Source organism: Balaenoptera borealis (assembly GCF_965194805.1).
Source record: "Balaenoptera borealis genome assembly, chromosome: 9".
Lineage (NCBI taxonomy): Eukaryota > Metazoa > Chordata > Mammalia > Artiodactyla > Balaenopteridae > Balaenoptera > Balaenoptera borealis.
In genome coordinates, this window is record NC_138873.1 from 26861466 (window position 1) to 26888994 (window position 27529).

The window sequence follows — 27529 nt, forward strand, 5'->3', positions numbered from 1 at the left end:
TAGTACACTCAGATAAAAACTTTGAAAATTAATTTTTTAAAGACAGCATCAGCAAATAACACATTTCTACTTCTGGGGACTGTTCCAAGTAAAGAATGGTTGTTTTAAGCCATATTAAGTGAATATAAAGAATTGTCTGCACAGACCTAGTTTTGGAATGATTCATTTCTGCCAGCAATTATAATTGCTTCCATTTGTGATACTAACATTAGGTAAAAGATTTGGGGCTGATTCAGCTACCTTACCCTTCTCATTTAGGCAAGAATATTTAGCTTAATGTTTGAAACCTACATTGGCATGAAACAGTACATTTTATCCATTTTAACTGCATATAATTTTTTCCATTAGGGCTTTCATTTAAAAAAAGATTTAATACCATCTCCCACACCAGTTACTAGATAATCTCCTAAAAGAAAAATGGGAAATCTTCTAAGGGAAAATGGGAAAAATAAGAATACTATGTTTAGCAAGGTTAATTGAACACGAATGTAGATCTGAAGGTCAAAAAGCTATTGGACCTACTGGTATCAAGGGTCAAGACTCAACCTCTATTACCTTTGGAGCTACACAATAAATTTTGATGGCATTAAATAAATCCTTTAGTTCATTCATTCAACAATCATATATAGAGCTACTATTTTGTACCAGGCAGTCTGTTAGCCACAGAGGATTCAAAGATGAGCACTCATCTTAGTCCTTAGGGATTCACAGGGGGAGGTGCGGCAACACAATGACACTCATGCAACAGTGGGGGCTTGTGGCAGAAACAGGAGAGTGCTGAGGAGGGCAATAACATCAGCTTGAGAAGGGTATCAGAGAAGGCTTCCTGGAGAAGGAAATATGGTCTTATTTCATTATTTTAATTGTAAAAGTAATACATGCTCATTATAGTACATAAAAGGAAAACAAACTTTGTAAGCAATAAGTGAACATGCTGTCTTCAATATTCCCCACCCCCAGACCCACTACACGGAGCTGGATACTGTTAAGAGTTTGGCGTGAACCTTTCAGTTTTTCTTGTGCATATATGTATACATACATAATTCTCCCTTTAAAAAAAATAAAATTAGGATATCATACACATTTGTCTATAAAAGCATATTGTGGTAACCAGCCTCCAAGAGAGTCCCCAGAGATGGCTGGCTTCCTCATATTTACACTCCTGTTAACCCCTCCCATATTGTACAACAGTCTGTCTGAGTGACCAGTAGAATGCAGCAGACGTGATGGCGTCACTCCTGAGATTAGTGTGCAGAAGACCGAGGCTTCCATCTTGAATTTTCTCTTTCTCTTGTATCATTCAGTCTGGAGGAAAGCCAGATGCCATGTCGTAGGGACACTCAGCCAGCCAGTGGAGGGTTCTACACAGTGAGCATCTGAGGCCAGCTAACAATCATGTAAGTGACTTTGGAAGCTGACCCTTCAGCCCCTGTTGAGCTTCAGATGTCTGCAGACCTAGGTGAGGGCTTAATTGCAATGTCATGAGAAAACCTAAGCCAAAACAATGCAGCTAAACTACTCCTGGATTCCAAACCTCTAGAAACTGTAAGATAAATAAATGTTTGTTGCTTTAAGCTGCTAAGTTTTGGGGTGATTTGTTACACAGAAATAGATAATACACATATCAATAACAGTCTGTTTTTCCATGTCAGCACACATAGTTCTACCTTATTCTTTTAAATGACTGTTCTATCATATAATCTTTCTTCTCCAGACAGGCGTCTAGGTTTTACCAAATACTGATGTAATGATTACACTTGGAAATTTGTTCTTAGACACTTCTGTAAGGATTTGGTGGGGGAGGCTGGGTACAGGCAGGGAATCCTAGAGCTGAAACTGCTGGGTCAACAGCTAATTTAAAACCTTTATTGCCAAACTGCCTTCCAAAAAGGTGCATAACAGTACTTTCGCTTTAACCAATATTGGATATTATCAATATTTTAAATGTCTGCCAAACTAATAAGCAAAAAAATTCTTTGTCATCAACGAGACAAAGTTCAACTAAGTATCCTTTTGAAGTATATTAAACATTTGTTTTCCAGTTGATATCCTTTGTTGCTTTTATGTTTGGTTGTCTTCTTAGTGATTTTTAAGAGCTCTTTATAAATTCTGGATATTAAATCATTTGTTACGTATGTTGCAAATATATTCTTCCAATACGTCTTCTTTTAGCTTTGCTAAGAGTGTGTTCTGCTATTTTAATTTTTGTGTGTTGTCAAACTTTTTCTATAGTCATTTCACATGACTTTCAAATAAATGATGGGTAAGAATTTGCCAAGCCAAGAGCAGGGTAATCCAGGCACATGGACTACCTTAAGCTAAGATAGAAATGAAAACCTGCATTATTTACACAGGGAGTTTGTGAGCACACTGGTGTTGCTGGAGCACAAAGTTCGTGACAATGTGGAGAGAAGCAATGCTGCAGAGAGCGGCAAGGGCTAGCCCCAGAGGACTTTGGCTGCCTGGTTAGTGAGCTTGAACTTTTTCCCGTAGACAATCCAATAAGCAGAGAAAAGTTTTACACTGAAATTGATGTAGTCAGATTGCATTTCAGATCAGCTTCTGGCAGCTGTATTGAGGAGGATGGCTCCGAGGGTACAGAACTTGAAACAGACACAGCATTGAGGAAGCTGCTGTGATCGTCCAGAGAAAAGCTAATGATGGCCTGAACGAGGGCAGTGGTGTTTGGATTGAGGGGAAGAGACAGAATGGAGAAGTATTTAGGGTGTGAAAGGGATAGGACTTAGTGACCTATTTGATGTGCCTTGGACTGGAGAGGTGGGAATAAGGAAAGGAACAAGGATGGCATTTAGGTCTTTAGCTTGAGCGCCTGGGTGGACAGTATTGACAACAAATGAAAAAAGCATGTGCAGGAGGAGCCCATTTGGTGAGCAAGATGAATTTGGTAGAAAGAAAATGAGTGCAAAGGCTGAGGGAGACCCAAGCGGGGAAGGCAGGAGATTTGGGAGTAGTCAGTATGGAAGTCAAAAACATGTAAGCGGATTATCTCTTTCAAGAAGAGGCCAGTTAAGTAAGAAATTAATGAGTTCATTGCTGGAAGAGCCAAACTATAGCTAAGATATACAGAGAACACTCACTGCCAAAGGCAGAAGGGACAGCTGGCTCTCAGCCTGGGTCTCCCTGGGGGTGACATACCTCAGGGTCACCCCAGACCCAGGGTCAGCTTCTTAGAGCTTTAGACTTGGAAACACAATTTTGCCAGTTTTCTCAGGAACGATCAGGATCTAGTCACCAGAATGTCCCACAGCTTTACTATTTCTCAGTGGTCCAATTTCTGTTATTCCTAGGAAAAGGTGGCCACATGGCAGGACCAGATCCAGTCACAGCAGATTTCAAATTCCAGCTCCATATTTCCTGGCTACTATGACTCCCGAGAGCCTTCATTGCCTTGTCTGGAAAATGGGAGGGCTTCCTTGCAGGGATGTTATAAAGATGAAAGGGGATTAGATACAGAAAGCATCTCACGTAATGCCCAGGTCACAGAAGACACTCAGTGACCTGGGTTCCCCTCTCCTGCATCCACTCCTCAGTCTGTGTCGTCACTGCAGGTGCAGGAGGAGCTTGGGGGGGCAGGCAGGATGAAACCCAAGAACTCAGTTGCCAGGAGACAAATTCTAATTTTCCCAACTAGAAGAATGAGGAGTGGTTGTCCTCTAAAGTCCAGAGGCTGCTCGGTTTGTGAATTACCAAGAATTCAAAAATCGTGTGCATTCCCTTTCAGGACACAATCCAGCTCCTTTTCCTCTAGTTTGCCAATCCTAGCTCAGCGAACTCACTGAAGAAATGTTCACCCACCCTCCTTCAGACTGAGAGACTCCAAGCACCTGAGTTAAGTATTATGAAGGTAGGGTTCTAGACATCTCTAACATTCCCAAAATAGAGGGGAAATAAATCAAGAGAGATATTAGTTTTTAAAATCACAAGTATTTGTTTCAAATGATACATGGTAAGATTATTTTAATAAAATCTCTTGCATTCTAAAAGAAAAATAAGTAATTTCATTTCACTGTAAATATGATCTGGGTTAGGTATTTTAAAAGGTCTATTATAAATTCTGCCGATACAGAGAACATTCACTGTGAACCCACTTTTATTGAACTGCATGCAACACAAAGCAGCTCTATGAACCAACCTAATCATCGTGACACATCGCAGGATGTGTTTGAGCACCTTGTTCCTTACACGACCTTCATGTGAAGCAGTGTCCTCTCTGTGGGGGCCTCTCAAAAACAATTAGCACTGATTGGTCTAAGAACTGAAAAGAGTTATACTTTCTGTGAGACCATTCATTCATTTGACAAATATTCATTGAGCACTTTCTATGTGCCAGGCATGGTGCTAAGGCCAAGCCAGGGACTAGGACGAAGTCCTTGCCCTCAGGCCTTGGGCAGCATTGTGTACTTGACCAGACTTCCCATTTATGCTGCCAGTAGCAACTTTCTAGGACTTTAAGGCATATATTTTCAAGCCCACTCCTGGCTCCACTTTATGTCTCGTTTTGTTCTTGTGGTCTTGTTTTTGTATTTTGTAAGCTGTCTTAATCTTTTTTCTGTAACAAGTAAACAGGGAAATATGTAAATTAGACAATATACATATATTTACATTTATTTTTGTTCTGATTACTACAAGTATATTTTGCTCTTTAAAGAAATCTCAAAAAGTTGTTAAAAATTTAATGACAATTTTTGCCATTTATAACACATTTTATTTTAATATTATATAAAAACATAAGTGTTATTCAAGGTTGTCTATTCTACTAATTTTTCCCTTTTAACCTAATTTTTTATAGGTCATCACACCTAAAGGTTTTTCAAGACTTAGGGAGGTAGTAAGGAGGGTTTATAGCATTACTTAGGGCTTTCATTACTTAGTTTCAAGGGTAATTGCTTGAAACCTTGGTGGGACCTAAGACTTTTTGCCCAGTGACCAGTTTTTAAAAATTTTGATTGTAGAGAAATAGGAAGAGAGACATAGGGTCATGGGTATAATATCTAAAAATATTTGAATAAATGTAAAATATATGTAACCTCTTAACTCTCTGAATCCATGTTCTTAAAGCATAACAGACACCAGTCCTTGAAAGAATCTCGTTCATTCCGTGTATCAAGCACACAGTAGATGCTCAATAAATAACTGCGGAATAAATCAGTGATTATTAGAGCCCTGTTACTGAACCACAGATATATCTATATTATATAGTGTTATACATATATACCATATTAGAAAAAGTAACCTTGTTGGGGGTGTCATAAAATCATAAATGATCAAGGGATGCAGTTTATTGTGATTTTTATCAACAGCAGTGATTATATTTTCATCAAAAATATCAAATTAAAAATGAAATATATCACTATCAATATAATCTATAGATCTCTCATATTTAATCCATTTTATACTAGAAAGGTTATATTTTAATAAACACTACAAGATATACCATAACTTCAATATTCCTTAGGATTTTAAGAAATATGGCTTATGTACCAGGCTTAAATAGTGAGCCAAAGTCTTTATCAGCTTCCTCAAAACTGATTCCAGAATAAATTTTTAAATTTTGAAATCTGAATAGTATATAAAAACATAAACTCTATGTTATCAATCATTTATTTCCTGCTAAGCAGTTCTTCAGTCATATCCTTTGTTTCTGAATGGAGTAGTTTATCTCAAGCAGGCATGGTAAGACAAATAGGATCATATATCTTTATTGTTTCATCCCAAGCACAGTCAGCCACCTGAAAACAAAAAGGAAACATAATCTACAAATGTTCAAAACTGGCAGAAAAGCCTAAGTCTTTTAGAGTGTAAGTAGATCATCCACCAGGGAACATCTCTTTAAATAGGAAGTACACAGGGACACGTTTTTGAAAAAAGGTCTATTTTCCCTTTTTAAGATACACTTTGGGGATTGGTTCCAATTGATTGAAGTTGCCTGTAAGGATTTCCTGCCAGAGCTACATAATTCCCTATAGGTCCTGAGATAAATGCTGAAAAGATACATTCCTAAACTGTGAACCAAGGCACCATACTAGCTATTGTGGGGATAAAAAAGGAGGAAAAGTATAGCTCTTGCCTTCAAAGAATGGCTCATTCAAAACCAGAAGTGGAAAGTGCTCTAATAGAGAGTCTCAGGAGAGGAACTCTTTGAATCCAACTGGGGCAGTGTCAGAAGATTTCACAAATGCTGTGGCATTCACACTGGCCCTCTTTAGGGGCAGACATGGGAGATACGGACATTCAAGTCCAAAAAGTCACATAAAAACATGAAGGGAAGATAGTTCATGGTGCTCAGGAACTGTGTGTTAAAAATTTGGTGAGTGTAGCAATGTCTCAGGGTATAAGATTACTATATAAATTCAATCATATTTCTGTATACTAGCACGAAAAAAATTTTAAATTACAATCAAAAAATTCATTTACAATAGCATCAAATAACAAAATACTTAGTAACACATTTAACAAAAGATATGCAAAATGTCCACACTAAAACACGGCTGAGAGAAATGAAAGAAGGCCCAAATAAATGGAAAATATACCATGTTCATGGGTTCAGTATTTAAGAAGTTAATTCTCTCCCCAAATAATTTATAAATAATTCATAATCCCAGCAGGCTTTTTAATAGAAATGGAGAAAGTGACTTTTAAAGTTTAAGTAGAAAGGCAGAGGACCTAAAATAACCACAAAAATCTTGACAAAGAACAACAAAGTTATACTACTTACACTGTCTGACTCAAGACTTATCATAAAACTACAGTAATCAAGACAATGCAATACTGGAATAAGGATATACAAGTAGGTCAAAGGAACAGAACATACTCAGGAAGAGACCCCACACTTGGACAGCTGCTTTTCAACAAATGTACCAAAACAATCCAACAGGGAAAGAAAAGCCTTTCAACAAATGATGCTAGAACTGGATGTCCACATGGAAAAAAATGAACTCAACCCCAACTTCACACCATAAACAAAAGTTCATTTGAGATGCATGGCCCACAGACTGAAATATAAAAGCCAATGGTATTAAGCTTTCAGAAGAAAACACAGGAGAATATAGTCTCAATCTGAAGGTAAGTAAAGATTTCTTAAACAGGAAGCAATAACCATAAAAATTAGATAACTTAGACTCAATCAAAAATAAAACTTTTGCTCATCAAAAGACACCGCTAAGAAACCGAATAAGCAAAACACAGAGTGGGAGAAAATGTTCACAAAACATATATCTGGCAACCAGAATATATAAAGAACAACTATAATTCAATAATAAAAAGACAACACAAATTTAAAAATTTTGTATTAACAGATAAAAAAAGATATATGAATGACCAATAAGCACATAAAAATATTCACCATCATTAGGCATCAAGGAAATGCAAATGAAAACCACCATGAGATACCACTACTTACTCATGAGAATGGCTAAAATTTTAATTTTAGATAGACAATATCATATGTTAGCAGGGATGCAGAGCAGCTCCAACTCTCATACCTTGCTGGTATAACCACTCTTTGGAAAACTGCCCATTCCTTATATACCTAGTGATTCCATTCCTAGAGGGGTTTCCAACAGAAATGAAAACATCTTCACAAAGCAATGTATGCAAGGATGTACACAGCAACTTCATTCACAATACCGCATAACTGGAAACAACCAAAAGACAGACAGAAGAAGGGGTAACAAATTGTAGTAAATTCATGCAACAGAATGTTGCTAAGCAACACAACGGAGGGAACTACTGATGGGCACGACAACGTGGATGAATCTCACAGATAATAAGTGGAGTGAAAGGAGCCAGAAACGAAAGAGTACCTCCAGGAGATTCCATCATGTAAGTTCTAAAACAGGTAAAACTAATCTAAGATGAAAAAAAAATTAGGCCTTTGGTTTGTTTTGTCTTTTCAGCTGGAGGGAGGGATGGGGCCAGGGAAGGTCTGGAAAGGGGTACAAGGGAATTTTGGAAATGTTTTGCAAATGTTTTGTATTGAGATGGGATGTAGATTACACAAGTGTATCTGTCAAAAACCTATATCTAAGATTTGTACATTTCACTGTATGTAAATGATACCTAGAAATAGTAAGAATAATAATGACAACAACAATAATAGCAATAATAATAATAATGAATGAGGAGTGGGACATGAGTAGAGGAATAAACAAAACAAGAATGTTGATAATTGTTGAAGCTGGATAATGGAAGTGCCTTATCCTACTGTTTGCTTTTTATACGTTTGAGATTTTCCACAATAAAATAAGAAGAAGAAATGAAAAAATGTAGATAGTAACATGAAAGATGAAGTAGCAGGAGAGGGATTTGACCCAAGTTATTTGCACTGTATTTCCCGTCCTTTAATGGTTGCAAAGGATGAAAGTTATATAAGGGAACTCACAGTCCTGGTCCATCTAATTACCTGGCTGTCACTATAGAACACAGGAACTGCTCAGATTAATCAGAACATACTAACTCCTTATCATCCATTAACAATACCTCAGATCAGAATCCAAGCTAGAGAAAGCATTAGAGACCTTTTAGTCAAACTTTTTTTATTTAAGCATTAAAAACCAGACTCTTCAAGATTTGGCTGCTACCCACTTCTTTTACTCTCACTGCACCAGGCTCACACACTCAAATCCTGGCATCTTGTTCATGCCTCTGTGCTCTTATCCTCTCACTGATCCCCTCCCCTGAATAACCTCTTTCTCCTTCCCTTTCCCTCTGCCCCTCACCTTGTTTTGCCTGGAGATGACACCTCTTTTGGGAAGAATCCGTTTAAGCATTACCTCCTCTGTGAAGTCATTCATTGTACCTATAATAATCAGCTGTGCTTATTTATTGACGCATATGTCTTCAGCTCTTTGAGGGCATGGACCATGTCATGGTCCATGTCATAACAATGACTCAAGGAAGATTAGCTCAAAGAATGTATTTTACAGATTAAGACTGCAGAGATTAACTTTTTCTCATAACCACACTAGAGCAGCAGAGTTGGAACCAGAACCTAAATCTGTTGAGTCTGTCCACTGAAAACAGTGCCTCACAAAAGGCCAACTGACACTCATCATCTGCCTAATCCTGCAATTGTAAATTTTTATACCACGGAATACAAAGATCATTATATAAATTTATCCGTCTCATCTATGTATATTTTTTTCCAAGTGCTGGGCCTTTCTGCAGGTTAAGTGTCAACTATTATGGAGAAGAGAATCAGAGAAATGAGACTTAAGCTTCTAATATAAGGTATCCATAAATTACCTTTCTGAATCCCTATTTAGCACCCTTCAATCCAGCTTCTTAATTACTCAGAACTTATAACTAACAGATGTCAAGGCCACTGAATCAGCAAATGTTCATAACTCTATACTACATTAATTGGTAATATGAGAAAGACCTAAAACTGCAATGATACAGAATTATGAATAGACTGACTCAAATTAATGCAAACACTATTTCTCCATTAACTAATTAATTAAACCCCATCTAGCGTTATAAGTTTTAAAAAGCTAACAATTAAAAAAAAAAATAATAAGGTAAGAAGCACTTTAGTAAACTAACAATGCAGCTCCAGATTCTCTAAGGAAGGCACTGTAGAGACTTCCTGGTAAAGAAAGGTGACCGTGTGGTCGCTGTGGGTCTGGGGTTAGGGGGCGCTCGTTAATTACCATCACCACTCCAATGGCCTTAAAGGCATTCTATAACTTAGGGTAAACATGGGGCTTTTTCTTAATTTCCCATACTACCTATCTGAGGCCAGCCTAAAAGACATTTAAAAAACAAAAAAGACTTTGCTAAAAATAAGGGTTAACAAAAAGACCAAAAAATAAACAAGCAGATGACATGATGATAAAAAATCTGCTTTACTGGATGAGATCCACTCATTGTTCTAGCTTGCCAAACACAGCAAGGGATCTTTCCCAGGTCCCATCCTGCTTCTCTACAACGAGCCATCTTTCCCTCCCATCCCCGGGAATGCACTCCTGCCATGAAGACTCCTTCAAGGCCAGACTCAGCATAGAGAATGAGAAGACGATAACAGCATATCTCCTTTCTCATCTACCGAAGATCCTCTTTCTCCATTTCAGTCTCCTATATGAGGACTCATTTCTTTGCTCCTTACCTTGTTGTCAAGAAAAACTGTGAAAGATTGCAATCAGCAAAAAGATTGCTAGGTGTTCTTTCAGCAGAATGCTGGCATTGTCCTAGAGCCCCACAGGGTTACCTGATTCTATAGGGGTCTATGCCTTCCAATGTCTTTGACTGGATTATTTTACAACTCTAAAGTTATAGAAAACTGATAGTAATCAAATGATTCTCAGCCATTAAAATTGCAAATGAAGGTTGTCCTGTGGAGATGCAACCGATGCCTCATCCTGTCTCCCAAGAGATGATTCTAATCATTAAATGTTACTGCCTTATAGATACTGACCAGTTCTGCACCTATTAGTAAATTCATTTTCACATTCAGCAGTTGCCTATATGTGTTTTTTCTTAGGCTCCTCTGAGCTAGTTGTAAAATCCTTCACAAGTTACATAAGGTCTTTGATACATGTTCATGCTATATTTGTATGAGAGCCATGACTGCCATTTTGAAAATTATCCTTTAACATGGCCAAAGAAAAGCCATTTCATTAAAAGAACACACATGAAATGGGGATAAGGGGCCGATAATTATACTAGGAAAAAGAGGCTAAGAATAACTGCTAAAATGGGGTATGAAACTGAGCTCTATCTCCACCTTCTGACAGCAAAGCTGACAAATGCAAACAATAATGTAAGATAAGCAAATAGCATAATAAATTTACCAGTTCATCAGGGGAGATAAAGTTTTTTCTAGAACTTGACTATAAGAGAAATATATAATAATATACCTCCACTACAAAAAGCATTAAATACCAAAAGAGTGGATTTACAAGAGATACAAGTCATTCTTCACATGGCTGTTTTTAAAATAAACATCCCAACCCTCAATTAAGACAAAAGCATACTATTAAACTGCAGTTTCCTAGAGGCATTTCTATTGGGCAGTAGTTCTCAAGCTTTGGCGTGCATTAGAATCACCTGGAGGGCTTGGTAAGACAGATGACTGCCATCCTCATAGCACTGGTCCTCAAGGTGTGGTCCTGGGAGCAGCTTCATTGCTATCACCTAGGGCTGATCTACAGCCTGGGGTCTTTAAACCAAGGTCCACAGATGGGATTCAGAAAGTCCACAATGCAACATTTTGTGGGTATGTACATTTTGAGGGGAGGGGAGGGGAGAGAAAATCAATCATTTCCTTCAGAGTCTCAACCCCTGGCCCTCCAAAAGTTAATCCAGAGCATTCTCCAGCTGAGTATTATAAATACGTAGGAAAGATTCTAATATGCAGCCAGAAGTGAGAACCTCTAATATAGAACCCCTGATATACAGTCCTCCCTTAGTATCTGTAGGGGACTGGTTCCAGGACCCCAACACACACCAAAATCCATGGATGCTATAGCCCCTTATATAAAATGCTGTAGTGTTTGCATGTAACCTATATACATTCTTCCATATACTTTTAAATCATCTCTAGATTACTTATAATGTCTAATACAGTGTAAATGCCATGTATATAGTTGTAAATACAATGTAAACGCTACAGAAATAGTTGACAGTGTGTGGCATATCAAGTTTTGTTCTTTGGAACTTTCTGGAATTTTTTTCCCCTAATATTCAATCCGCAGTTGGTTAAATGTGTGGATGGGGAACCCATGGGTACAGAAGGCTGACTGTACATCAATTAACAGGACTTTTGTCCTGTGCACTAACCTGGAGTTCTTTGGGAGTACTTTATGTGCAGAAATTTTTTGTTGTTGACTAAAAAGAAATTTAGCATTATTCAAATAATCTTCTAAAGGAAAATTTCTCTTCCTTTCTTGAGGAGAAAGAAGAGGTTAATTTGCCACTAATACAATGGAAAACACCTTGTGCCATATTTTCACATTTTTATTTAGAATCTAAGCTTCAAATCTGGTAGGTTGATATGTGGTAGGAAGACTGTGAATTGGGAGGAGGACTAAGAAAGAAGAAACATGACTGAACTATCTTTAAAGAAAAACACTAGTCCTACCTGAAGCCTTCTTAACCAAAAGTTTATGTAGCTTCCTGATCTTATTCTATTGATACCTAAGCAAGTATCCAGAATTTCTACTTAAACGCATTAGAAAATTTTATTACCCATTTAAACTATGGTTAATAACAATATTTTTATTTTACTCATTTTATTTGAGATTTGTACCCTGGTGAGTTCTAAATGGGCTAAAACCCACAGGGCCAAATTAAGGAAATGCAGATTTTTAAAAAATCTGTTCTAAAGGGAACAAATGGAGCAAAATCTTTCGGGCATCAGAGCTGAGCACATTACCACACTTGCACAATAAATTAGGCTCTAAGCTTTATGACAACTAAGAAGAAAGTGACAGTATTCTGGGCAATATAGCTTCTGTTTTCTAACAACATTCACATATGGATGTAAACACTTTTGTACAACTAAACCTAAACAGGATCTTTTTAGAGTCAGTGATTACATATCTTGAGCAAATCTGTATTCCTTGTGTTTTGTATATAATAAACCTTTAATAAATGTTTGTTGAATAAATGAATGAATGAGTGAATCCATGTATGAGCAGTGATTTTCCTCCTCCAAAGATTTTCTTGAGTAGAGCCTCAAACATGGTAACGAGCACCTAATCAGGTGTGAGGTCAGAGATCTGGGTAAAGGCAAAAAGTTTTATAGGATTTGGGGGATAAATGAAATTTCTGAGCACCATGAATACAGGTATACCTCATCTTATCGTGACTCGCTTTATTGTACTACGAAGATACTATGTTTTTTATAAATTGAAGGTGGCAACCCTGCATCAATCAAGTCTACTGACACCATTTTTCTAACATTTGCTCACTTTGTGTCTGTGTCACATTTTGGTAATTCTTGCAATATTTCAAGTGTTTTCATTATTACTATATTTGTTATGGTCATCTGTGATCAGTGATCTTTGACACTCCTATTGTAATTGTTTTGGGGTGCCACAGCTGTGCCCATACGAGACAACAAACTTCATCAATAAATGTTGTTTGTGCTCTGACTGCTCCACCAACTGGCCGTTTGCCCCATCTCGCTCCCTCTCCTCAGGCCTCTCTACTCCTAAGACAGGTCAATTAAAAACCCTACAATGGCCTCTAAGCGTCCAAGTGAAAGGAAAAGTTGCATGTCTCTAACTTTAAACCGAAAGCTAGAAATGATTAAGCTTAGTGAGGAAGGCATGTCAAAAGCCAAGACAGGCCAAAAACCAGGCCTCTTTCACCAGGTTAGCCAAGTTGTGAACGCAAAAAAAAGAGTTTTTGAAGGAAATTAAAAGTGCTACTCCAGTGAGCACACGAATGATAAGGAAGTGAAACAGCTTTATTGCTGACATGGAGAAAGTTTTAGTGGTCTGGATAGAAGATCAAACCAGTCACAACATTCCCTTAAGCCAAAGCGGAATCCAGAGCAAGGCCCTAACTCTCTTCAATTCTAAGAAGAAATCAAAGTGGTGAGGAAGCTACAGAAGAAAAATTTGGAGGAGCAGAGGTTGGTTCATGAGGTTTAAGGAAAGAAGCCCTCTCTATAACATAAAAGTTGAAGCAGAGGGTGCTGATACAGAAGCTACAGCAAGTTAATCCAGAAGATCAAACTAAGATAATGAGGTGGCTACACTAAACAACAGATTCCCAATGTTTAGACTACTAAACAGGCTACTTTTGGAAGAAGATGCCATCTTGGACTTTTATAGCTCAAGAGGAGAAGTCAATACCTGGCTTCAAAGCTTCAAAGGACAGACTGACTCTCTCATCTGGGGCTAATGTAGCTGGTGACTTTAAGTTGAAGCCAATGCTCATTTACCATACTGAAAATCCTAGGGCCCTTAAGAATTACGTTAAATTGACTCTGCCTGTTCTCCAGAAATGGAACAACAAAGCCTGGATGACAGCACCTCGGCTTACAAAATGGTTTGCTGAATATTTTAAGCCCACTGTTGAAAACTACTACTCAGAAAAAAGATTCCTCTCAAAATATTACTGCTCATTGGCAATGCACTTTGGTCACCCAAGAGCTTTGATGGAGATGTACAATTAGATTAATGTTGTTTTCATGCCTGCTAACACAACATCCATTCTGCAGCTCATGGACCAAAGAGTAATTTCGACTTTTAAGTCTTATTATTTAAGAAAAACATTTCATAAGGCTACCATAGATAGTGACTCTTCTGATAGATCTGGGCAAAGTCAACTGAAAACATTCTGGAAAGGATTCACCATTCCAGAGGCCATTAAGAACATCCATGACTCATGGGGAAAGGTCAACCTATCAACAAGAACAGGAGTGTGAAAGAAGCTGATTCCAGCCCTCATGGATGACTTTGAGGGGTTGAAGACTTCAGTGGAGGAAGTAACTGCAGATGTGGTGGAAACAGCAAGAGAACTAGAATTAGAAGTGGAGCCTGATTGAATTGTGATTCAATTGAATGAACTGCTGCAATTTCATGATAAAACTTTAACGGATGAGGAGTTGCTTCTTATGGATGAGCAAAGAAAGTGATTTCTTGAGATGGAATCTATTCCTGGTTGAAGATGCTGTGAAGACTGCTGAAATGACAACAAAGGATTTAGAATATTATATAAACTTAGTTGACAAAGCAGCAGCAGGGTTTAAAAGGATTGACTCCAATTTTGAAAGTTCTACTGCGGGTAAAAATGCTATCCAACAGCATTACATAGTATAAGAAGTTGTTTGTGAAAGGAAGAGTCAATCAATACGGCAAATTTCACTGCTGTCTTATTTACGAAATTGTCACGGCCACCCCAGCCTTCAGCAGCCGTCACCAATGAGATAAGACCCTCCACCAGCAAAAAGATTACAACTCACTGAAGGCACAGATGATGGTTAGCATTTTTTAGCAATACAGTATTTTTAAAATTAATGTATGTACTTTTTTTTAGAGCTAATGCTATTGCACACTTAACAGACTACAATAGAGGGTAAACATAACTTTTATATGCGCCAGGAAACCAAAAAATTTGTGTGACTCACTTTATTGAGATATTCGCTTTATTGTGGTGGTCTGGAACCGTACCCGCAATATCTCCGAGGTCTGCCTGTATTAATTAGAGGTTTCATAGGGAGCTTTCTTTTATGTCCCAGGAGCTGTTAGTAAAATACTCCTCTGCACTACGAAGCTATCTAAAATATAATTCACATATACATATATACTTATATTCATCCATTTATTCAACAAATATTTGCTGAGCACCTCTTCTGTGTCAGAAGTGTGCTGGAGATATTACAGTAAACAAGATGGTCCTCGTCTCTGTCCCCACAGATCTGGAGTCCAGCAGAGAGATGAATAAGTAAATAGACACCTACAGTGCAGAGTGATGTGAACAATGATAGAAGAATGACAGGGTCTAGTAGAAATAGGAAAAGGATCACTATAACCAAATGTGAGGAAAGTGGATGCTTTCAGGAGGACATATTATCTAAGCTGTGGCTTAAAGAAGTATGCCTAAGCCAGAGAGCCTTTGTCTGTGGGGCAGGGATACAATGGAGAGAAGGAAAGTGTTCTAGGCAGTGGAATAAATAAGAATAAATGAAGACCAGAGAAAGAAAATACCATAGGATATCAGTTACATGTGGAAACTAAAAAATACTACAAATGGGTATACATGCAAAATAGAAACAGACTCACAGATATAGAAAACAAACTTACGGTTACCAAAGGGAAGAAGCAAGAGAGGAGGGACAAATTTGGAGTATGGGATTAACAGATACAAGCTACAACTACATATCAAACAGATAAACAACAAGGACATACTGTACAGCACAGGGAATCATACCCATTATCTTAAAATAACCTGTAATGGAATATAATCTGCCAAACTACTGAACCACTATGCTATACACCTGAAACTAACACAATATTATAAATCAACTATACTTCAACAACAAAAAAAGAATAAATGAAAAAACTAAAAGTTCTAGCTTAAAGGTAACTAAATTGCATTGTAAGTCCTCTGATGAAACTCTTAATCTTTTGAGAGGCTTTTTTCTGGCTCCTCTCTGACTCCCGTCTAGGGTTTCTTGAAGGCTGGCTGCCAAGGCCTATCTTGTGTGACCCGCTCCCCTTGCGGTGACTGTGCACATGGACACCACAGGGTAGGAGCCTCCAGTCTCTACATCTTCTGCCCAAGGATATTCAAGTAGAAAATTTATTTCTCAACCTGCAAGCACCCAATGCAGTACATTTCATCCCTATGTCCTCTAAGTTTCCTTCAATCTGAGATCAAAACGCAAACCAGCCATGTGTCAGGAGTTACATAGTGAATTTATGCAAACTCCCTGATATGTATGTACTAAGTAAATGTTGAATGAATGAATGAATGAAAAGACCTGTTTTTAGTATATTAGTCAACACTTTCCTTACTTTTACTTAAACTCCATACTGATTAACATAATAAACCACGTTCTTCTCTGTAGTCACTTCCTTCCGGAAGCTGGTTGAGTAAATAAGACATATTTTCTTTAGCCCGTTATTTAATACATTGCAACATAATGTCTGGGCTGCTTTTTCAAAATTTGACTCGAATATCTACTGAAGAAAAAAAAGAGAAAGGAGAGAAGGAATAGAAGACCTTGTCCAGGACTTGGAAAGGCAGAAATACTTTGCCCAGGCAGAAGTGGAGGACGGTGAGGGGAAAAGTGGCAAACACATGGAGATCACAAATAATAAAATACAATTGGTATGAAATAGGGAGATTCCATAGGATGGTTGAGAAATAAAATTAAAAAGCAACATAGATTATATTGAGTCTTGAAAGTAGGATTAACAGTTCAGACTCTACTATGGAGGTAATAAGCTGCCTCTTGAAAGGTTTCTGAGAGGACATGATGAGGATGACAATTTAACTATGTCGATTTGTAAATTAAAACTGGTATGTAACCAGTATGGCAGAAAGTTAACGGTCAGACTAGTTAAAGAGCAATCACAGGAGTGACTGACCACGCGTTCCAAAAAGAGAAAGGCCTGTTAGGAGGCAAACGTAATATCTTTATAAAATGAGAAAGGCCTAAAAAAATGACAGCCGTAAGAAAAAAAAAAACGTGTTCTGTTGCAAGAACATGATATGTCTGTTCATTTATTCTAGTCTTTTTTAAAAGTCCCTTAGTGAAGGCATATACATTTTAAAATTTTTATTCTTCTTGGTATCATACATACACACACATAGTTGTTGCCATGTAAAAGTAATTTTTGCCATTTTATTTTCTAACTGATGATTACTGGTATCCACATGGTATTCATTTTTGTATATTTTAATTGATCTTCTTATTGAACACTTATTATTTTTAATAGGTTTAAAGTTGATGTTCTTGGATTATAACATTTGACAATAGTATGAAGTACAAATAATGATAAAATTTTCTACCTTTTAAAAATATTTATATTCCATTTTGTTTTCTCCTATTACTAATTGGCTACAATTTTTAGAACCATGTTGATTAACAGTAATAAGGGTGGCAAACTTCATCTTGTTGCTGCCTTTAATGGGGCCATTGATATATTTCAGGTCAAGGACTAACAAAATCAGACTTGCATTATGGAGAGCTCTCCCCATAAGCAGTGCTGAGAAATCAGTGGAATGATGGAAAGAGCTTAGAGACCAGTTAGGAGATTACTGCAGTCATCCATGGCAGAGATACTAATAAATGCTTATCTAAGGCAGTGGAGCTAGAATAGTATGGTCCACATTTCAGAGATATTGGTGAGGAAAAATTCATAAGCTTGATGCCCATTTGAATTTAGGGATGCAAAGAGAAACAAGAAAACTAGGATGGTTTCCCAGGTCTCTAGTCTGGCCCCATCATGCAATCAATTGACCACGTTAGGAATACTGAAGGATAAGTATATAATAACATCTACTGAGATCACACAGTAAAGGCAATCGGATAAATGGGTCAAGCATCACTAACATATAATTAAACGCCAGCTTCAAGAAGAAGATGCATAAAAGTTAGAGGACTAAGACTTGTATATTGGAGAATATCTGCTTTTGGAAGGATGGTAAGGAAGAAACTGGCCTAAGAGATGGAGATATTTAGCAAACAGGTAAGGAAAACTGCTTAGCGTGGTTAGCATTAAAGCAATAGGAGGAGAAGATTTTTCTTTTAAAAAAATTAACATTATATAGCTAAAAAAAGTCTGAGAAAAGGCTAACTTGGTTTTCAGGAGCTTTTACTAGTGACCTTTTGGGGCTTAACTTCAACTGAATGATGAAAGGAAGACAGATACAGGGGCTTAAAAGAGAGTGTTGACTTTGAGAAACTAAAAGCAACAGGTAAACTACTAATTCTCAATGTCTAATACTAGATGAGAAACTGAATTTACTGGTAGGGAGGTAAGACAGTGGGATCAAGTGAGTTTTGAAAATAGAGAAAAGAACTGACTGATGGTCTAAAAACAAAAAACAAAACAAAACAAAAACCGGTGGATTACTGACCTGGATGAAGAAGCCAATGAGAAAATTAGGAACCTAATGGAAAGGGGAAAAAGAGAGATGGAACATAAATATTTTGAGGTGATAGAGCTGGAAGAAGATATTCATTCTTGTCTATTTTAACAATAAGATAGGAGGTAAGGACAAACGTCCGGAGTGTTAATGATACTGCAGAAGATTGAGGAATGACATTGTGGAGAGTGGGTTACAAAATCGAAAAGACTTCAGAGGTAAGTTGAGTAGGACCAAGAGCCCAAATGAAGTTTTTTTGAAAAGTAACTTGTTGTGTGTCAAGTCTGCTGTTTTTTAAGAAGTAATGCTCTATAGTCTAGAGAAAGAAAAATGAATAAGAGAGTAAATGACTGATTCAGGAATGGGAGCCCAGAGGCAGCAGAGGCTAAGGCGTCAACAATTTCAGAAGCTCTCACTGCAAGGGCAACTCATGCAGTGCAGGGGGCAGTAGACACAGGGTTACACCAAGATCCTACGGAGCTGGGCCTGGGGAAGGTTTTATGGCTGGGGGAAAACAAGCATTTGTTATACAGTTTTAAGCTAAAAATTACACAATTATGAAAGCATCAAAGAGGAAACAACAGAGACTAATGCCTGAGGACACTGGGTGCTTCTGGCACGTGTTCTTTTCAACTCTAAAGCTAGTCTGCGACAGATGCAGAAAATATCACCTCAGATTAAAGGTGAACAGGACACATATATCCTAACTACCAATAATGCTAGCCATCTTCAAAATCTGATTTTCCAACCTCATACCGAGAATTTTAAAATATTTTATCCACTGTCAACCTTTAAACCTGATATCTAAGATTGTGGGAATAGGGATTTTAATCAAAACATGAGCTGAATTTTTAACTGATACCCTAAAATTTTTGTTGTTTCTTTATCATTTTATTTTAATTGAGATAGAACTGCCATATTACATCAGTTCCAGGTATACAGCATAATGATTCTATATGTGTGTGTATATATATATATATATATACATACACACACACACACACACACACACACATATTGCTAATTTTTTTTGCTAAAACATCAATAAAGTCAAATATACTTTTAAAAACACACCTACAGAACTAGTTTAAATCAGAACCAAATCTAAGCATCCTCCACTGAAACAAAATGAAAAGGAGAGTACTTATCTTTGGGAAGGAGAAAGGGGTGTAAGACTTGGGAGGAAACATGAGTGGGCTTTTTGGGATGCTGGTAGTGTGTTCCATACTTAACCTAAATGGTAGTTACACAGGTATAGTTACTTCTTGATAACTTACTGAGTTGCACACTTAAAATATGTGCATTTTCCAATATGGGTGTTACACTTCAAATAAAAATTCCTTAAAAAGGGCTGAAAAGAAACAAGTTAATATGGTATAATAGAGATTCTTTCTAGAGTGGCAAAACCATGGGTAATCTTTTTTCTTTCTTCTAAATATAATTTCCCAATTTCATCATGGGGAAAAAAGATAAATTTATTGAACACATAGATGAGATGTCTTAGAATGAACTAATAATGCCTACTTTAAAGGGGATTTAAAAGAGAAATAACTATCTTCCAAAAGGAATGTGTAATGATATATAAACCTGTACCCAGCTTATACATACTAAACTAAATATCCATGAGCATTCAAAAGAGCAGAGTTGATACTGCAGAGCACAAAGTCAGGGATTCTAAAAATACATTAATACAGAAAATCCCAATTATACAAATGGACATATTACAGGTCTAGAATCATAAGCCTAAAAACAGAAAAAAAGGTTTCCAATATAGAGATAATAAGGATAAGAAAGAAAAGAGAAAATGCCTGGACTATACAAATCAAGATCAGAGGGAAAAATTTCAAAGAAAATTTTTCTGAAGTGAAAGATGATTTCAGCCTGGTTAACAAGAGGGCACAGAGTATTTCTCAGCAATTATCCTTAAAGAATGACCCCAGACACTTATTTGTCAAGTTTTAAACCTTTAAAGACAAGATCTTACACTTTGTCAAAAAGAAAGAAGGTTATAATACAAGAATGTCTTTGGATCTCATTTTTCAGATCTCTAAGAATGGAGAAGCTAAAAAGAAAATTATAAATATAAAATTATAAATACAAGAAAAATCTCTTTTAAGACAGGGAATATATTAAGACACGGGAGCCCAAAAGTAACATCAGCAAAGTCTCACAGCTGTTAAGATCACCACAAGAGATGACAAGTTTTTGAAAGCAGATGGAAAGGTACTTTCTAAGAGAATAAACTATGAACAAAGAGTGAAATTAAATTAACATGCAACCAGTAAACCTGAATACATATTTGTGAGAATAAAGGATAAATATTATATGTCAAAAATAACTTAAACTACCAACTATACCAACAAAAGGTTAATGTGGTAGATTTTAAATGGCTACAAATTCTTTGCAGCTCCTCCCAACAAGAGGTGGAGTCTCTCTGTCACTCTCTGAATCTGAGCTGGCCTTGTAACTTGCTTTGCCACAGAAGGAATGTTGTGTGACTTCAAAGTCTAGTCCTGAAGACACCTTGCAGCTTTTGCTCTCACCCTCCTGGAAAGCTACAACTGTTAGGTGAAGAAACCTGGACTTATCTAGAGACACATGGATCAGAAGACAACCAGTGCTACACCCTACACATCTATGTGAGGCCATCTTAGACCACCCAGTCCTGGTTAAGCCACCAGATGACTGGAGCCACCTGAGACACCAACAGAGGAACTGCTTGGCTGAGCTCGTCCCAAATTGTTGACTCACAGAACTGTGAGCAAAGAAAATTGTTGTTTAAGCCACTAAATTGTGGGGGAGTTTGTTATATAGCAATAGACAACTGAGATAAAATAAGTGAGAAAAATATAGGGAGATGCACTAAGAACTTGATTCTTATTTCCCCTAGAAGGGAGTTTAATGTTACTTGGTAAAACTATACATTAATAATAAAAATAAATGTTTGGGTTAAAATGTGTTAATGTTAGATACGCTTTTTTAAAAAAAACATATTGGTTGGGATCATGATCTTAGTTTGAAAGGAAAGTTTAAAGCCCAAGACACAGTATAAATAAAATGGAGAACAGGATAAACTAATCACTGAAAATGTTATACAGAGTAACCAAATCCTAGAACTTGGAGTCAGAAAACCTCTTCTTCAAACCCCAAATCTGATAGGTCACTAAATCTTGACCTAGTCTTCTCAAAGTCCCTCACATATCTATCACTTTTAATGTCTTTTAATTTTGGTGTTTAGACCATTTACATTTAATATAATTGTTGAAATGGTTGGATTCAAAGGTTTCCACATATAAGATCATGTCATCTGAGAAAAGATATAATTTTACTTCTTTCTTTCCAATTTAGATGCCTTTTATTTCTTTTCCTCGACTAATTGCTCTGGCTAGGACTTCCAATATTATGTTGAATAGAAGTGGTAGAAGTGAACATCCTTGTCTTATCCCTGATCTTAAAGAAAACGCTTTCAGTCTTTCACCAATGAGTATGATGTTGGCTAAGGATTTTTCTATGTGGCTTTTATTATGTTGAAGTAATTGATTTTTAAAATAATCATCTCCACCATTGGCTTATTAATGATAGCTCTTTTTTAAAAATTTCTTAGAGGTTACCATAGGGTTTACAATATACATCTTGAATTTATCACAATCTACCTTCAAATAGTATTATAGCACTTCGCATGTAGTAATGCCTTTACAACAGTATACTTCTAACTCCTCCCTCTCTTCCCTTGTTCTATTATTGTCCTACATTTTACTTTTGCATATATTAAAAACCTTACAATATATTGTACACAAATGTATTGAATACAATACTACTTTTGCTTTAGGCAGTTAATTATTTTTCAGAGTGATAAAATTAACTTAAAAAGTGTCTGGTACATTTACTTCATTTTTGCCATTTCCAGAGGTTTTTTTTCTCTCTCCTTCTTTCCCTCCCTTCCTTCCCTTCCTTTCATTTTCCTTCCCTTTCTCTCCTTCCTTCTTCCTTCCCTCCCTTCCCTCCTCCCTCCCTTCCTCCCTCCCTCCCTCCCTCCCTCCCTTCCTTCCTCCCTCCCTCCCTCCTTTTCTCTCTTTCCATAGTTTCACGTTTTGGTCTGGGCTTATTTCTCTGCACAGAACTTCCTTTAACATTTCTTACAGCAGAGATGTGCTCTCAGCTTTCCTTTGTCTGAAAATTTCCTTATTTTCTCTTTATATTCAAATGGTACTTTCACTGGGTATAGAATTATGGGTTTACAGTTTTTTCATTCAGTACTTTAAAAAGACATTTCATCATCTTCTGGCCTATATGATTTATGACAAGAAGTCTGCTGTAATTCTTATCTCTAGTCTTCTGGATATGTTTCTTTTTTCCTCTGTCTGCCTTTAAAATTTTCTCCTTATCTTTGTTTTTTAGCAGTTTGAATATGGGTATGCCTTGATGTTTTGATTCTTTGTTTAAATCCTGCTTGGGTTTCTCTGGACTTCTTGGATCTGTGGTTTCACAACTTTTACTATTTTGGAAAATTTTCTTTTTTTTGGCCATGCCACGCAGCTTGCAGGATCTTAGTTCCCCAACCAGGGACTGAACCCGGGTCACAGCAGTGAAATCACTGAGTCCTAACCACTGGACCGCCAGGGAATTCCCTGGAAAATTTTCTTTAAATACTTCTTCCCTATTCTCTCCTTCCTTCTGGACTCCAATCTGATATTTTCCCATAGTTCCTGGATGTTCTGTTCTCTTTTACTTCCCTCATTCTTGTTTTCTCCTATTGTTTCAGCTTGGGTAGTTTCTAGTGACCTATCTCTAAATTTACTGATGAGTATATTGAAGGACTGTATCCCTTGTACTGTACTTCTAAATTTTTTCTATTTTCATTTGATTCTTTCTTATATTTTCATCTCTCTGCTGAAATCCCTCATTTGTTCACACATGTTGTTCACTTTTCCCACTATATCCCTTTCGTATAGCAGCTGTGTCTTCCTGTGCTTTGTCACAGGTAAAATAGTCCTAGTGTCCCATCTCTCCTTAGAGGAAGGGGTCTGTCTCTCTTTGGATTTCAGGCTACTTCTTTTCCCTGCCACCTCAGCTCTCTGATGGGTTCACAAAGTTCTGATTTTATAGTTTATCTGCCTTTTTTCTTATTTTTACAGTGAAAAGATTTTCATCTTTTTACATCTTAGGAAAAATCAGAACTTTTCCCATTCTATCTCTCTTTTTTTAAACAGCTTCACCGAGGTATTGGGTTGGCCAAAAAGTTCATTCAGGTTTTTCAGAAACAACTTATGGAAAAACCCAAATGAACTTTTTGGCCAACCCAATATAAATTAAATACCATAAAATTCACCCATTTTAAGTGTACAATTCAATGATTTTTAGTATCATTACACAGCTGTATAACTATTACCACAATCCAGTTTTAGAACATTTCCATCACTCCCTAAAGACCCTTTGTGTTCATCTGCAGATAATTCCCATTCTCAGCTCCTTCCCCAAGTAACCACTAATCTCCTTTCTATCTTTATAGATTTGCATTTTCTGGACATTTTATATAAACAAAATTATACAATATGTAGTCTTTTGTATCTGGCTTCTTTCACTTAGCATAATACTTTGGAGATTCATCCATGTTGTAGCATTGGTATACCACATTTCGTTTATTCATTCACCAGTTGATGGACGTTTGGATTACTTCTACTTTCTGGCTATGAACATTCACATACAAGTCTTTATGTGGACATATATTTTCATTTCTGAGTATGTATCTAAGAGTGTAATTGCTGAGGTGTATGGTAAATTTACATTTAACTTTTTAAGAAACTGTCAAACTTTTCCAAAGTGATGGCAACATTTTATATTCCCACCAGCAGCATGTGTGATTTTCTCCTCCTTGAACTACTATTTTCTTTGAACTTCAAAGATACCATACTTTTATAGTTTTTCTTCTACCTCACTAGTCATTCCTTCTCAATCCCCTTTGCTGGAATTCTCTTCTTTCAGGCTTCTAGCTTTTTCTGAGCCTCTTCTTCCACATATTCTCTCCAGATAATTTCACTCTGCCCCCAAACTTTTAAAGCCATTTATATGCTAAAAATTCCCATATTTGTGTCTCTAGCCCTAAACTCTTCCCTGAGGTGGACAGCCTCTATCAAACTGCCTATCTCCATTTGAATGTCTAACAGGAGACATTTGAAACACAACTCTTGATTGTTCCTATTTGAAGTTCCTTCCTCTTCCCCTATCTCACCTTGTTTTTCAGATCCAAATCCAAATTGATTCTTCTGTTTTTCTCATAGCCTACTTCCAATCCAGCAGCAAATCCTACAATCACTATCTCCAAACTATTAAGTTGATCCATATGAAACATCCAGCAATTTATTCTGAATCTTTCCATCTCTACATCTCTTAGATTTTAAGTCACCATTGTCTTTTGCCTGATTACTCCAAGATACTCCAATATGACTTCCCCGCTTCCAATCATATCTATGGTCTATTCTCCCACAACAGCCAGAATGACCTTTAAAAACACTAATCACTGGACAGCCACGTGCAAAAGAATGAAACTGGACCACTATCTTACACCATACACAAAAATTAACTCTAGGACTTCCCTGGTGGCGCAGTGGTTAAGAATCCACCTGCCAATGCAGGGTACTCGGGTTCGATCCCTGGTCTGGGAAGATTCCACATGCCACGGAGCAACTAAGCCCATGCACCACAACTACTGAGCTTGCGCTCTAGAGCCCACGAGTCACAACTACTGAGCCTACGTGGCACAACTACTGAAGCCCACATGTTCTAGGGCCTGCGTGCCACAATACTGAAGCCTGTGCGCCTAGAGCCCATGCTCCGCAACAAGAGAAGCCACTGCAAAGAGAAGCCCATGCACCGCAACAAAGTGTAGCCCCCGCTCACCAAAACTAGAGAAAGCCCGCGCACAGCAACGAAGACCCAATGCAGCCAAATAATAATAATAATAATAAGCGTTGGTGAGGATGTGGAGAAAAGGGAACCTTTATACACTGTTGGTGGGAATGCAAATTGGTGTAGCCACTATGGAAAAAAATACTGGCGATTCCTCAGAAAATTAAAAATAGAACTACTATATGATCCAGGAATTACACTTCGAGGTACTTATCTGAAGAAAGTGAAAACACTAATTCGACATTTGGCTCTCTCCAAGACCCGGGTGAGGAACTGCCATGTGTCACGGAGGCACATGTGTTGCCTCAGGCCACAGTCTGGGGATCACAGAGATGGGTTAATAGAAATATATGAGAAGGAAGATATCTATTTAGGGTCATTTTTTGGGTATTGCCATATTTCAATAGGTACGTTACAACTTTTTTAAATTGGGATAGCAAATGGGTATAATTATTTTATTAAAAAATCATCTATAATAAATGTTTTTCTCAGAAAAAGAACTAGTACATTTAAAGCACATTGTATACACATTAAAGATAATGCCATTTCACCCCTCACTATTTCAATTTGTTCTCTTCTTAGATGCTGTTAAGTCATTTTCAAACAATTATTCTAATGTTAATGAGAATATTCTAATGTCTAATGAAAATATTTTAAACTCAGAATTGTCTTGAACTCCTAAAATAATAAGAAACCCATGTATTCACTTAAACTTAAGAATACAGTATTGAGAAATGTAATTTGTTTTTTGTCTAACTTCTAAAATTTATCATAAATGCATAACTTCTTAGTCATACTGTAGAATTTTCACATATTACTTTGTTCCATTGATATGTTGGTGTTTTCACATAGTCTGTATTATAAAGTATCTTATCACTCAACATAGTCCAGTGTTTCTGACCTGAGTTTACAATTTTCAAAACTGAAACTGCTTTTTTAAAAAACCTGAAGAATATATAAAATCTAAAATATTGACTCTGAAGTCCTCAAGAGAAAAAAAGGGGGGAAATGTGAACTTTAGTAATTAAAACAGTTGCCACTCTCCTCTACTTTGTTCTTCATGTAAAGCCTCTCTTCCGTTGTGGGGTGTGGAGATGAGGGTGACAGTCCTGACAGAGAAATGACCTGCCCGTCATCTCAAATGCTTAGCGGGACAGCTGAATCCAGGACCACATACTCTTGACTCCCACCAACCTCTGGGGACAATCCTTCCTCATTCCATTCTTCTTTTGTTACCCATTGGAAGAGGTCTACAATGTTAATAAGCACAATACTTTTGGGGAAGTTTCCTTTTCCTCTCAGACAGTCAATCTCTCAAAAGGAGAGAGGTATGCCAAGTTTCTGGATACCTCTTCTTCCCTAGTATTTCAAATGCTCAAGTTTATACAGCAAAAAAAGATCAGGTTTATTAAGTAAACGTACTTTGCCCTGCCCTAAAGGCAAGACTCTTGCTCATAAAAGCAACACATGCCACATGTAGAGGTATTTGTAAACTGTATGGGTAGAAAAAACATGAGGAGATTGATCCATTACCTGAGTAGGACTCTGAAGACTTAAATCTAAACCGCAAGTAAATTCTGTATGATGTTCCACTGTTTCAAGAAGAGGGTCAGGCTTTGAAAAGTTCCAGAATCTGTGAACATAAAGAAAAAGAAATAATTTAAATATTAAAACTACAAAAAATTTTATCTAAGAAAAAATAGATATTTAACATAGCAGATTTCATCAAAACAGGTTCAACCAATTCATAAATGCAGAGCCCCACTACTAATCTACATTTAAAAATCTAATAAAGAAAAAAATGTGCTCTTTTCTACTGTATATAAAAAGACAAAAACCAAATGGAATTATTAATCAATCTACCCTTGCAAAAGTTTATTATATTCCTATTAGCATACTTTGTAGGATGGAAGCCTAACAAGTTTTGGTTGTTTGTTTTTTTTATATAGTACAAGGACATTTGAGATGAGAGACACTAGAGTTTTTCAGCAATTTCTAAAAGCATTCATGGCTATAAAATAAGGATATTGGATTACATGAACTCTAACATTTT

The 27529-nt window shown here is 36.9% G+C and overlaps 1 protein-coding gene and 1 long non-coding RNA gene across 11 annotated transcripts in view; both read right to left on the bottom strand.

Annotated features, from left to right (window-relative positions):
- Positions 1-839: 839 nt before the first annotated feature.
- LOC309635021 overlaps positions 840-27529 on the bottom strand; it is a 517380-nt gene continuing 490690 nt past the window's right edge. The window contains exon 2 of the long non-coding RNA XR_014248583.1: positions 840-1673. This is a non-coding gene — a long non-coding RNA (uncharacterized lncRNA). The remainder of the gene's footprint in view (positions 1674-27529) is intronic.
- PEX7 (peroxisomal biogenesis factor 7) overlaps positions 840-27529 on the bottom strand; it is a 91330-nt gene continuing 64640 nt past the window's right edge. For 3 of the 10 annotated variants that reach the window (XR_014248555.1, XR_014248558.1, XR_014248559.1), the window contains exons 9-12: positions 27010-27109; positions 18562-18594; positions 14260-14655; positions 840-4570 (exon numbers count right to left, since the gene is read on the bottom strand). Coding sequence is in view for 5 of the 10 variants with exons in the window: in XM_082405734.1 (XP_082261860.1) it covers positions 5682-5750; positions 18562-18594; positions 27010-27109 (202 nt within the window). In the remaining 5 variants the exon portion in view is untranslated. Of the gene's footprint in view, positions 4571-4610; positions 5751-14259; positions 14656-15100; positions 15166-18561; positions 18595-27009; positions 27110-27529 lie in introns of those variants that run through there. The other 7 variants (XR_014248556.1, XR_014248557.1, XM_082405737.1 and 4 more) reach the window with 7 other exon arrangements.